This window comes from Tripterygium wilfordii, chromosome 9, assembly GCF_013401445.1.
Source record: "Tripterygium wilfordii isolate XIE 37 chromosome 9, ASM1340144v1, whole genome shotgun sequence".
Lineage (NCBI taxonomy): Eukaryota > Viridiplantae > Streptophyta > Magnoliopsida > Celastrales > Celastraceae > Tripterygium > Tripterygium wilfordii.
The window spans coordinates 1180240-1193016 of record NC_052240.1 but is presented as its reverse complement, the minus strand read 5'-3'; the positions used below and the strand labels follow the sequence as shown (position 1 = coordinate 1193016).

The 12777-nt window shown below is 38.6% G+C and overlaps 3 protein-coding genes across 6 annotated transcripts; 1 reads left to right on the top strand and 2 right to left on the bottom strand.

The window, feature by feature from the left end:
• Positions 1-2589: 2589 nt before the first annotated feature.
• On the top strand, positions 2590-4012 carry LOC120006612. Of its 3 annotated transcripts, none has more exons than XM_038856696.1 (3): positions 2590-3450; positions 3526-3567; positions 3655-4012. In XM_038856696.1, exons 1-3 carry the CDS (start codon positions 2643-2645, stop codon positions 3774-3776), a joined length of 972 nt encoding a protein of 323 aa, XP_038712624.1. In that variant the 5' UTR covers positions 2590-2642; the 3' UTR covers positions 3777-4012. The 3 variants fall into 3 exon arrangements, with proteins under 3 accessions (XP_038712624.1, XP_038712626.1, XP_038712623.1); XM_038856698.1 differs by having other exon boundaries at positions 3504-3567; positions 3649-3662; XM_038856695.1 differs by having other exon boundaries at positions 2592-3450; positions 3649-4007.
• Positions 4013-4109: 97 nt separating this feature from the next.
• Positions 4110-10858, bottom strand: LOC120005317 (probable pectate lyase 16). Of its 2 annotated transcripts, none has more exons than XM_038854895.1 (5): positions 10401-10858; positions 4861-5452; positions 4682-4785; positions 4452-4590; positions 4110-4328 (listed from the first exon to the last, which is right to left on the bottom strand). In XM_038854895.1, exons 1-5 carry the CDS (start codon positions 10529-10531, stop codon positions 4110-4112), a joined length of 1185 nt encoding a protein of 394 aa, XP_038710823.1. In that variant the 5' UTR covers positions 10532-10858. The 2 variants fall into 2 exon arrangements, with proteins under 2 accessions (XP_038710823.1, XP_038710824.1); XM_038854896.1 differs by having other exon boundaries at positions 10410-10858.
• A 502-nt stretch (positions 10859-11360) lies between these two features.
• LOC120005318 (stigma-specific STIG1-like protein 1) lies at positions 11361-11962 on the bottom strand. Its single transcript, XM_038854897.1, has one exon. It carries the CDS (start codon positions 11958-11960, stop codon positions 11532-11534), a length of 429 nt encoding a protein of 142 aa, XP_038710825.1. The 5' UTR covers positions 11961-11962; the 3' UTR covers positions 11361-11531.
• Positions 11963-12777: the final 815 nt, after the last annotated feature.

Below are 12777 nucleotides of genomic sequence, written 5' to 3'. Positions count from 1 at the left end.
ACCCCTTCCTTTTCTTTTTTTTTTCTCTATACACCCCCTTGGTCCCACCATTGACCCCACCTCTTTTATATTTTTATAATTTTAAATTTATTTGGTTAAAATACAATATTATTAAAATAAAATAATTATTAAAAAACAATATTATTAAAAAATAATACTACTTCAAAATAATACTATTGAAATATAATATTAGAATTTGATTTTAAAATAAGGGTGTATGTTTACACCATTGATTTGAAACATGTGGGATACAAAGCAACCACATGTCATCTCACTCATCCACACCATTAAAAAATGACTCTTATTTTACACTCTTATGTGAGAATTCCTATATATATATATTTGCAGCCATTGAAATACGAACCATTGATCACCTGTTTCTTGTGGTATATATCTTTTGTCATTACATCAAGATAGGCTTTAATAATGTTTAATGCAAAGAAGAAGAAGAAGACAACCATATAAGCCATTATTTTTGTGATTGATTGGTGTGGATTAAAAATGTAATAAATAATTAATGACACCCCACCAAATTCAATTTGAAGATTATCATTTACATTAAAAAATTATTAAAGCCAAATTAAATAATAAAAAATCCAAACTAACATGGAAAAAAAAAATTAAGCAAAGATCAACATTGAAGAAAAAGACACAAGTTGACTGAGATTTACGTTGACCATTTTGATTCTACCCCACGTGGTGGTTTAGTTAGGTTCAGACAGCTTGGATTTTGAGAAAAAAATGTGCACTATAATTAAGAGTTACCCGTGATATACGTGTTACCAACTATGATTTTTAAGATACTTTTCACACTCCCAACTGAAAAATAAAAAAGTTTCAATACTAAGGACTAGTTATAATTAGTGAATGCTCATTCGGAACTAGGATGTATATTTGTATGTCTTGTTTTATTAATCAACCTTCATTAGTTAACCACACTCATGGCTGGTCGAGTTTGATGGAGATGAATTCTGCTTGTTTGGAAACCAAAATTCTACTCTCTACATCTACACTTTGCGACTTAACAGGTATTTGGGAAGAGTGGGACGACCCAAGTATTTGGGAGTTTACATGAGGCTAAAGACTCATGGTTTTTTGTCATATCATCATTATTCAAACATTTATCTTAAAAATTTGAGTCGGTTACATCAGTGTATGAGAAAATAAACAGGATATGTATAATCGTTTTTCATTCAATTGAACTTTTATCAACTCCCACGATTTTACCTCATTTTATTTTCTTGAAGATTTACTTCAGTTCAGTTACTCTAATACGTTTTTACCAATAATTTTTATTATCATAAAAGATGTAGAGAGCTTTGATGTTCCATCCAAATATCTCCATAAAAAAGATAAAACCTCATTAGTTGTTTCTCTAATGAGACAAACATATTTTATTGATTTTGATAATTTATTGTTCAAACGTGTTTCTATTAAGTTCAAACCCTTTTAATACCGACATATATGAAAGTCATAGTCATATATTTCAGAAAATACTTTATTATATAAATTGCTAATGATGTACACTTTTTTTTTTTTAGTAAATAACCATAAATCACTCGAGAAAAGTTACCTGGACCCAACAAGATTTTCCACACCTACAATTGCTTAATTTGATCCTGATTCGGATGATCCACTGATGCGTAAGGTTTGTTAAATATATGGAGTTGGTTTGACGTATCAAGAAGATATTAAGTTAGAGCTAACTGGATATATTCTCTCTCTTTTTTTAGAAAAAGAAGGTTTATTAATCAAATAGAAGAGTTACAACGATCCCTCATAACAAAGGAAATAACATCGGACGGGTATTCCGATAATCATATAGAGCACTCATTAATCTGCTTAGTCATTCGTGCAAGAGAAATGAGCAACATCATTGTCAATGCGATGAACATATTGACAACGAATAACATCCGGTATGCTCAAGAGATTTAACTTCCTTGACAAAATGCTACATTCTAGACTCTAAATAGTCATCAGATTCCAAAGCTTGCACCACATTAATTGTTAATAGCATCAACTTCAAGCACAAACTCACAAAATTCACCATCCATATTTTTATGTAACGAGCGAGACACCGTTAGAACTTCAGCAAAAGTGGAATACACACGACCACTAATATTCTCAGACAAACCAACCTTCTGGGCCGACACGACAACTCAAGTTTTAGTCTTGGCTCAATGTATATGGGTTTCCCTCAACTGGACCTTGCCTAGCCGGCCTAGGACCCTGGTCAAGAACGTGGGTTTTTTGGCCAAAATATGGGCATTAGTACCGGCCCATATATTTAAACACTCTACCAGGCCAGGAGGCCCAGATTCAGCCCAAGCATTTCATGAAGGATGAAATCATAGAGGATACTGCTTCAATGTAAGACACATGACCATCAATCATTGCCCTTTCAAGCTCATATTCTCTGTTCGAAGACATCCTAAACTATATATAAAGCTATATAAAGCACCAAAGTGTAAATAATTCCCACAAAAAAAGCAAAAGAAAGAGTTAGCAAAGCAAAAGACAAACCCAACAACCAAAGAACTTGAAGAGATTTTTCATCTCACTTTACTCTATCTTCACTCTACTTGGATAAATCACTAGACCTGAAAACCATATCAAAACTAATCAGCACTATTGTTCCATTAATGGGTTCTTATTCTTTCTGTTCCATAGCCATTCTACATACAATTCTCTTCCTCATTAGCTTCACAGCATTAGCTGCTGAAGCAAGCCTTTGTAGAACCTCCTGTGGAACAATTCCAATACACTACCCTTTCGGCGTCGATGATGGGTGTGGCAGTCCTTATTACAGACACATCCTTGCCTGCTCCAATTCAGGCAATCTCGAGCTTCGAACACCGTCCGGACGATACCCTGTTCGTAGCATAAGCTACTCTGATCCTCACATTGTTGTCACTGATCCTTTCATGTGGAATTGTCAAGATGGGAACGATTTTCGTGCAACGAGGCCTTTTAGTCTTGACACAAGCACACATTTGACACTGTCTTCACAAAATGATTATCTTTTCGTCAACTGTAGTGAAGATAATGTGATTGTGGAGCCTAAGCCAATCTTTTGTGAACGGTTCCCGGACCGGTGTGATTCCTCCTGTGACAGTTCAAGTTATCTCTGCAGACACTTACCAGAATGTGCATCTGCTTTGAGTACCAGTTCCTGCTGTTCCTACTTTCCAAAAGCAACTGAATCTATGAGGCTGATGTTGAAGTATTGTTCTAGTTACACCAGTGTTTATTGGAAAAGCAATGGTGAAAACTCTCCTTATGGTCAAGTTCCTGAGTACGGAATCCGGGTTGATTTCGATATTCCTGTGACTACACATTGCCTTCAGTGTCAAGACATGACAAAGGGAGGTGGGACTTGTGGGTTTGATACACAAACACAGAGTTTCTTGTGCTTGTGTGGTGATAGGAATCTCACTACTTATTGTAAAGGTACGATTTTTCCCATTCAATTTCCCATTTTGATCGGAAAAATATGTGATTAGGCTTCTTCTATGTATTGTGCAGATCATGAAGTCCCAAAACATGGAAGATCAGGAGTAATTGCAGGTGATTAGATATTACCATTGCACATTACACAACGTTTCGATTGTTTCCGGGTTCAATTTCTAATCTAACTTCTTGTTTCAGGAACAGTGACTGCAGTTTCTGCTGCTACTGCAATAGGAATTGGTGCTGGGATTTGGTATGTGAAAAAGTTGAGAAATACAAAGCCAGTGACTTGTGGGGTTCAAAGTAATGAGAATAGGCTTTTCTGAAATCTCAAGACAGCATATGATAGTGCACCAAATACTTTCTCTTTTGCTTTATTTTCTTTATCTTCGTCTTTGATTCTTTTTTTGTCCCAAATGTAGATTTGTAAAGCAATTTAAGTTCCATTAATTACAGCAAATTCAGTAGTGCTAAACCTTATAAGAAAACAAGCTAGGTCTAGCATTGAAAAACAAGTCAAACAACAAACACAAAAAAAGATATGATTGAACATGTATATATAACATCAACATGCTCTGTGTGCACGGCCCGAGTTTAAGTCCATGTTAGCTGTCCAAATGGCAAACTTGTCTGGTATCGTTCTCGATTACTAAAAAAAATCAACATGCTTTACCAACAACACAACTTAGAGGGCCTGCATCAGATGTTAAGGCAGGAACAAAGAATCCTGGAGCTACTTTGAATGATTGCAAACTAGCGTAATGCGGAGCACAACTTCCATATCCAGATTGAACAAAATAAGCACCATTCAGGAATACATCTCTAGATGACCTCCATTTCCAGTTGTTCCAGTTTTTGCTGACCTCTCTTTTGGTAACCTGATGCACAAAACAGTACTCACCCAATCAATACAGCATTTCAAAAATCAAAATGAGTTCATAAGACTTCGACGATGATCGATGATTAAGATCGAAATGAGATTGCTTATTGCTTATTTATACCTCTTTGGAATTAGCATTATTAGGAGCAATGAAGTAGTTTCCTTCACTGAATATGGTGGGGTTTGCACTACCACCAATTGCATACATTTGCCACTCATCATATCTGTTGTTGGCAACATGAGCATATCCAAACCTCACCCTGTAATGCACACATCAAATCTACTTAAAATGGTGAAAAAATTAACATTGTTTACATATGAAATTACGCGTATATATATCATCTTCCTCACCTTGGCATCCTCTCAATTAGGCCAGTCCCGAAACGATTAAGTACAATCGTAATCTTCATAACCTTGTCAGCGCTGAATCCATCATTGTGTCCAAGCAGCATCACCTGTTAAAGCAGCAATATTGGCTAAAATAATTGTAGTCCAAAAATTATAACAACCATTAAGGCTGTGCTTAGTACTTTATCATGTTGTGTGAAGTAGTTGTTTGAAATGGTGATAGCAGTTGAAGCATGAATCACATCGATAAGTCCATCAGCACACCGAGCTAGATAACAATGATCGATCCAGATATTCGACGATGCAAACACGCTAATGCCATCCCCGTCAGCCCCCATTCGCTTCCCAACATGCATAGGAGTATTCCTAACCATGCCACTCTTCCCAGGCTTACAATCATGAATACTTATACCATGAACAATCACATGACTAACCCCTTGTATCGTTATACATGGACCGTACGCAATCTCAACATTAGCCCCTCTCCCATCAATTGTCTTGAAACTATTCACCATTAACTCATTTTTTAGCGTAATCACCATATCTTCAGCAAAAATTATCCATAACGGCCTTGTTTGGATCACACCGTACCTAAGCATGCCCGGTTTGGGGTTCACGGGGTCATCAGACGAATCAGTGACTATATAAATGGCACCATATTTACCTCCCATTGAACCACTACCATACCCCACCGCACAATCTGCCAGTGCGCGACGATTAGTCGCCCAATTAGACTTGTCTCGCCAGCAGGAGTCAAGTACGTTCAAGAGTTTTATTAGCGTCAATATGTACAAAGGGTCTTTATGTAATCTTATATGATATACACACTTATATATATATATATATACACAATGACAGGCACTCATCTTGAGTAAGCCAAACATAAAAATCTTCATGGTATCGGAGCCGATCGGTGTCGAATCTTTCACTGCCGGATCTTTCCCTATGTCAGTTCCCCCAGCTGACCTCAATCTACCACCACTTGCTTCCGCCCCTCCTCCTTTCTCATCTGCTTCTATACCCATCTTGTCTTCTATCTCTCTTGGTCATGAACACCCAACAACCTCCATGATTAACACCCAACAACCTCCTTTCTTGTCTACATCACCCCTTTCTTCATACCCGTATATCACTTCTTCTCTTTATTCTTTTCCAGCTTCCACCTTGCCCACCTCTATTCTTCCCCAATATCAATCCCCAGATCTCTTGTTCTCTTCTTCCATTCCTCAACCTTCCTCTCTCAATGTCACCAATATCGTTACCACGAAACTTGAATATGCTGACGATTATGCCTTATGGCGTACACAAATTCGTGGACTTCTTTTACAATACGATCTTCTTGGCTATATTGATGGTACTATTGTTCAACCACCGTCCACCATCTCAAATTCTCTTAATCAACAAGTCCGCAATCCTCTTTATTCTATATGGCTTCGCACTCATCAGACTGTGCGCAACTGGATTCATGCTACTTTGGCACGTCCAGTTCTTACGGATGTTCACACTATCGACACTGCTATTGTTCTTTGGCAAACTTTACAACAACGATATCGTGATGTCTCCATGGCCCGACAACTGGAGTTACGTCAGCGTTTTCATTCGTTTCGTAAAGATGCCTTATTGCCTGATGTTTACTGTCGCGATCTCAAGTCTTTGGCGGATCAGTTACGTGATCTAAATATTTCTATCACTGAGATGGATTTAATTGCCCAAGCTTTGGCTGGTCTTGATTCTGATTATAAAGATTTTGTAACCATGGTTGCTAATTTGGAGACTCCTATTACGTATGAGAATTTTCGGTGCCGGCTTGTTGCATATGATGATCGTCGTCTACGTATGGACTCTCTTGTTTCGTCTACTAATGAACATAAAGCTTTAACTGCAGCTGCTATCTCACCATCAACCTCTGTTGCTCCTATTTCCACTTATAGGAGTCGTGGGGGTGGTCGTAGAGAAAGGGGGCGAAGAGGTAGGGGAGGAACCCGGTACTTTGGTACTGGGCGTGGAGGTTCTTATTCTGGTCAAAGTTTTTCCTCGGCACACTACTTCCATACACGTCCCCGTCCCGTTGGTTCTTCTACTGGTCCTGTTTTTGGTCGTGCCACTTCCCCCTCTCCGGTATCGGGTATTCTTGGCTCCACTCCTCCGGCCACTTCATGTCAAATTTGCTATATACCTGGACACAGTGCTGATCAATGTTATCATAGATATAACACTGCTTATACTCCAACAGATTTACCAAGATCTTTTGCAGCTATGTCTGTTTCTAACACCGCTGATTCTGCCTGGTATCCTGATTCAGGGGCCTCTGCTCACATGACACCACATGAAGGTAACTTATCCTGCATTTCTTCTTATTCTGGCAACAATAAAGTATTGGTAGGGAATGGCCAACTGCTTGATATTAATAAGGTTGGTACTGCTATTCTTCACACACCTATCAAACCATTAACTCTTCGTAATGTGTTTCATGTTCCCCATCTCTCTGCAAATTTACTCTCCATTAAAAGACTCTGTCATGACAATAATTGTTTCACCACATTTGATGGTTCTGTGTTTTGTATTAAGGACAAGAGCACGGGAACCACACTCCTTCGATGCACCAGTAATGATGATCTTTATCCCATTCCTGCCTCCTCTGTTCGGCCATTCCTCTCTGCATTGCATACTTCTACAACTTCTGCTGGTCTTTGGCATAGTAGACTGGGTCATCCTCATTCAGAAGTTCTCCAGTGTCTTCGCAAATTATGTCCACAATTAGGAGTCTTGTCTTCTCGTTTGAGTTGTGTTGCTTGTAATTTGGGCAAATCTCATAGATTGCCTTTTTCTTTAAATTCTCATAAAACTACTGCGCCTCTTCAATTAATACATTCTGATGTTTGGCAATCACCTGTTTTGTCTCCTTCTGGATATCGATATTATGTTGTTTTTATTGATGACTTCTCTCGTTATTCTTGGTTATTTTTTATGAAACAAAAATCTGAAGTGTATACTCATTTTTGCCATTTTCAAAATCTTGTTGAAAATCAATTCTCTTGTAAAATCAAAGCATTTCAAAGTGATGGGGGTCGTGAATTTGACAATCACAATTTTCTTGCTCTTTTCTCTCGTTGTGGTATTGTGTTTCGAAAATCATGTCCTCATACTCCACAACAAAACGGCATTGCCGAACGTAAACACCGTCATTTACTTGGTATGAGTCGAACCTTGTTGTTTCATTCGCACCTACCCTTCAAATTTTGGGCTGAGGCCGTTTCCACATCTGTTTATCTCATCAATCGTCTCCCTACTCCAATCCTACAAGGTCTCTCACCATTTCACAAATTATTTAACCAGCTGCCACCTTACCATCTCTTCAAGACCTTTGGATGTGAATGTTTTCCTAATCTAAGTGCCACGGTCCCACACAAATTTTCTCCTCGGTCAATTCGTTGTATCTTTATTGGATATGCATCCCATTACAAAGGGTATCGTTGTCTCGAACCAGTCACAAATCGTGTTTACATCAGTCGTCATGTTATTTTTCATGAACATAAATTTCCATATCATGAACTTACGACTTCTTTGCAACCTCCTTCATCACACACATCTCCTATTTCTCTTTCTCTACCTTCGGCCCACATCTCTCCTCCTTTCCCATGGTCTTCTACCAATGTTGAATATTCAACTCCTATCCCCACTACCACCTCCCCACCCTCCACTTTATCACACACTATACACGTATCCCCAAATATGCCTAGCACTTTATCCCTCACTACACCTTCCACACCCTCCACTATATCATCCACTTTACACTTATCCCCAAATATGCCTACCACTTTCTCACCTACTCCACCTTCTCCATCCACTCCTGTAACTTTAAATCACCCCACACTACCTGCCCCCGCCACCTCATCTCTACTCCCACCTGCCACCACTACCTCGACAGTCGCGCCAACCTCTTCCCTTCCTATCACAATTTCCAATGTCCATAGCATGCAAACAAGAGCAAAATCTGGTATCACAAAACCTCGGAAATTTTTTTCTCTTGTTGCCACAGTTGATTCAGTAGAACCTACTTGTTATTCTCAGGCAGTTAAAAATCCAAAGTGGCAATCAGCCATGGCTGATGAATACAATGCACTCATATCCAATGCCACTTGGGATTTGGTTCCATTTACTATCGGTACTAACATTGTTGGTTGTAAGTGGATTTATAGGATCAAATACCATTCTAATGGTTCGGTTGAGCGGTACAAAGCCAGATTGGTGGCTCAGGGGTTTCATCAAAGACCCGGTATTGATTATCATGAGACGTTCAGTCCTGTTGTTAAACCCACAACTATCCGCACCGTTTTATCTATTGCTATTGGAGCTAACTGGCCAATTCGGCAACTTGATGTCAAAAATGCCTTTTTACATGGTCATTTACTTGAGGATGTTTTTATGAGACAGCCTCCAGGCTTTGTACACCCAAAATTTCCTGATCATGTCTGCAAGCTTCGAAAAGCTATCTATGGACTCAAACAGGCACCTAGAGCATGGTTTCAGCGCTTTAGTAATTTTTTACTTGCTAATGGTTTTCACTGCAGCAAATCCGATACTTCCATGTTTGTGAATCACTCTTCCTCGGGTACTTTGGTCCTCTTATTATATGTGGATGATATTATCCTCACTGGCACTCATTCTTCAGCTCTACATACTTTTATTGGCATATTGTCAAAACAATTTGCTATGAAGGACCTTGGTGATTTACATTACTTTCTTGGCCTTCAGGCCAACAGGTCTGCACAAGGACTACATCTCAGTCAGGAGAAATACCTGACAGATTTATTGCATCGGTTCTCTTTGGCCACAGCTAATACCATTAAGACGCCCATGATTAGCAAGACCATGTTATCTCTGCTTGATGGTGACCTTCTATCAGAACCTACTCTTTATCGAAGTATGGTTGGTGCCTTACAATATCTCACAATCACTCGCCCTGATATCGCCTATGCCGTCAATGTTGTTTCTCAATTCATGCATGCGCCTCGTACATCTCATCTACAGGCTGTCAAGCGAATTTATCGGTATCTCAAGGGTACTCCGCGACATGGTCTCTTGATTCGTCCTTCTAAATTTTTCACACTTACAGCATATACTGATGCTGACTGGGCTGGTTGTCCTGATAGTCGTCGATCTACCTCGGGTTATGCTATTTTTCTGGGTCCTAATCTCATATCTTGGCGTGCTAAGAAGCAACCCACTGTGTCTCGCTCCTCCACTGAGAGTGAGTACCGGGCTGTTGCCTATGCTGTTGCTGAAACAGTTTGGCTACGCCAATTGCTTCGAGATCTCAAAATTTTTTTGTCTTATCCTGTCAGGGTGCTTTGTGATAATGTCAGTGCTACTTACTTGACTGCCAATCCTATCTTTCATGAGCGTACTAAACATATTGGGGTTGATTATCACTTTGTTCGGGAGCGTGTCTTACGTAAAGACATTGTTGTTCGCTTTGTTCCTTCTCGGGAGCAATTGGCAGATGTCTTTACTAAAGGTCTTTCTGCACCACAGTTTACTATGCTTCGAGACAATCTGTCCGTAGTGTCCTTACGTTCAGATTGAGGGGGCGTATTAGCGTCAATATGTACAAAGGGTCTTTATGTAATCTTATATGATATACACACTTATATATATATATATACACAATGACAGACACTCATCTTGAGTAAGCCAAACATAAAAATCTTCAAGTTTGTTGGGGTAGTTAGGGACAGAACTTGGTAAGGCATTAACGCCATTGTAGTCGTTCTCTAGTGAATCAGCTTGCAAGGTTAAAGGGACAATTGATAGAAGACATGAGAGAAACAATATAGGAGATAATGCGGCCATGGCTTGCTGACAAAGTTGCAGATTCAGTACTATATATAGAAGATGAAAAGGTGGAACACACGATTTAGGAGCTAATTCTTGGTTTTTTGTCTTTGTTGGTGAGATTTTGGTCCTACACAAAACGTGGTTGCACGAGAGGATGAATGGTCGCTGACTTTGTAATTCTAAGCTTAAATATTTTCATTGCGCACATAATTCAAACACTTACAATAATGTGTTCTTGATCCTTTCGCTTATTCTGATTTCTGACTGGAATTACATATTGTATCTCTGCATGATTTCTAACAAGTTGATGGGGGCTGAACTTTGTCAACCATATGTCACTATTAGAACTGTAAACAATCGGTTTTTTCGGTTGTTATTTCGGTTATTGATCTTAAAGAAATATGTGAAATTTTTTTTGAAAATAATATTAGACCGATGGATTAGGTTATATTGCTTGATTTTGTACCGCCCTGGTCACCATGCAAAGTGTTTTCTCCAACTGCATGCTTTGTTGAAGTTGTGGTAACAGACTTGCCCTAAAGACAATAACTATGGCTCAATCCAAGCATTCCATAGCGGGTGAATAATTTCATGGTTATGCTTAGGGATGGTTGTTATACTAATCGTCCCTAACCACTTTTTTTTCTTTTTAAAAGCACAAGTCCACGTTGACTTCTTATAATTAATTTAGGGAAGATCATGCTAGTTGTATCAGTTTTTGGGTCAAAACTAGCCCAAACTCCAAATCCCGTATTGAGCGTCAATGACAATAATGAATTATGGGCTTTTTTCCCCTTCTGTGGCCCGATGTCCATTTCTACGTATGTAGATTCAAGCATTTAAAATGAATTTGAGGTTTTATTGGGATTTCACAGTATGCTATACAGGGAAAACAATTAAATTCCTTGAGTATATAAGTGGAGCAGAAAACCCTAATTCTTTCACACTAAAGCAAATCACCCCAAAGGAAAAAAAGAAGGAAAAAAGACGTGATTTTGGCTTTATAAGCACTTGATCATGCGTAGCTGCATAACCCATAAACACAAGAGCTTCCCTTGTCACTGCACCTGTTGTTGCACTTGCCACAGTGTTTTTCATCCAAAGATGGATTCACACACTTGCCTTGGCAACATATCTCCCAATACTTGCACTTGTTGCCACACTTGCCACAGTTGAGCTCATCGCTCATTACATTCACACACTGTTTGTAGCAGCAATCAGGACCTCCACTGCCCTTCCCACGGCACACTCTGGGGTACTTGTCACATGTCATCACCGCTCGAGGCTTGTTCGAGGCCAGGAACCGGCCTCCGGCAGGCAAAAGAGCTTCATTCTCCATTGATTCTTTGGTTGGTGATTCTGCAGAGAGAGTAATAACATTGAAGGTTATGAGCAGTATGACTAGCAAAGTTGGTAGCACTATTGATGATAATTTCATAGCCATGGTTGTACAAATTATAATGAAGTTTATGACATGTATGTGCAAATGCAAGTGTATATATAGGAGAGAAGAGAAGGAATATAGGTGTTCACTTTCTCAAAACTAATGGAGGTCCTTATCAAGGCTACATTATATGTGATGATCAAGTAAACTAAAGTTAGGCTAATTATTGTTGATATTCCACAATTTTGAGATGAGAAGAACCATGCACACAGCTACACACACATGTTGTAATTGACCAGTTCAAAGACCCAAATAGATAATCTTATTATTATGCTTATTGTTATTTGTTCATGAATATTATATGTTAATAGTTTCCTGAAGATTAGGGGTTTGTGATCAATACTACAAGAAAATTTGTTCGAGTCCCTCGATTTATGATCCTCATTTATCTTGATCAATACATGTATGAGTGTTGAATGTTAAGCATGTCATACACGTGTATTTATAATCAATAATTATGACACAGAGCAGGTATGATTGAGGGTTATAAATTGGAGTATCGCCTCCAATTATGTGCAATGATGACATGAATGCCTGATTGGCTGATTCAATTCATTCAAAGATTTTCCTTTCCATTTTTTTAAGCAATATAAATAATCATAAGTGACTCAAAGGCCATAGTTTTAATTTCTCAAATTTCAAATTCTTGTCTCAGTTAATTTAGCACTTCTCTTTGAAGTTCAAATTCAAATATATACAGCTAGCTAGTTTGCTGCCAAATTTAGTTTGATATATAAGTATTATAGCGCCCAAGTATCTGCCATATTTCATTTTGACTTTTCATTGTTAATTCCAAATCTTCTTAGTCAGAATATTT

Coding starts and splice junctions, on each gene's coding strand:
- LOC120006612 (XM_038856695.1), top strand. CDS start 2,643: ATGGGTTCTTATTCTTTCTGTTCCATAGCCATTCTACATACAATTCTC. Junction 3,451..3,525: donor TCTCACTACTTATTGTAAAG/GTACGATTTTTC, acceptor TGTATTGTGCAG/ATCATGAAGTCCCAAAACAT. Junction 3,568..3,648: donor AAGATCAGGAGTAATTGCAG/GTGATTAGATAT, acceptor TTCTTGTTTCAG/GAACAGTGACTGCAGTTTCT.
- LOC120005317 (XM_038854895.1), bottom strand. CDS start 10,531: ATGGCCGCATTATCTCCTATATTGTTTCTCTCATGTCTTCTATCAATT. Junction 5,453..10,400: donor AGTTCTGTCCCTAACTACCC/CAACAAACTTGA, acceptor ATTGACGCTAAT/AAAACTCTTGAACGTACTTG. Junction 4,786..4,860: donor ACTTCACACAACATGATAAA/GTACTAAGCACA, acceptor CTGCTTTAACAG/GTGATGCTGCTTGGACACAA.
- LOC120005318 (XM_038854897.1), bottom strand. CDS start 11,960: ATGGCTATGAAATTATCATCAATAGTGCTACCAACTTTGCTAGTCATA.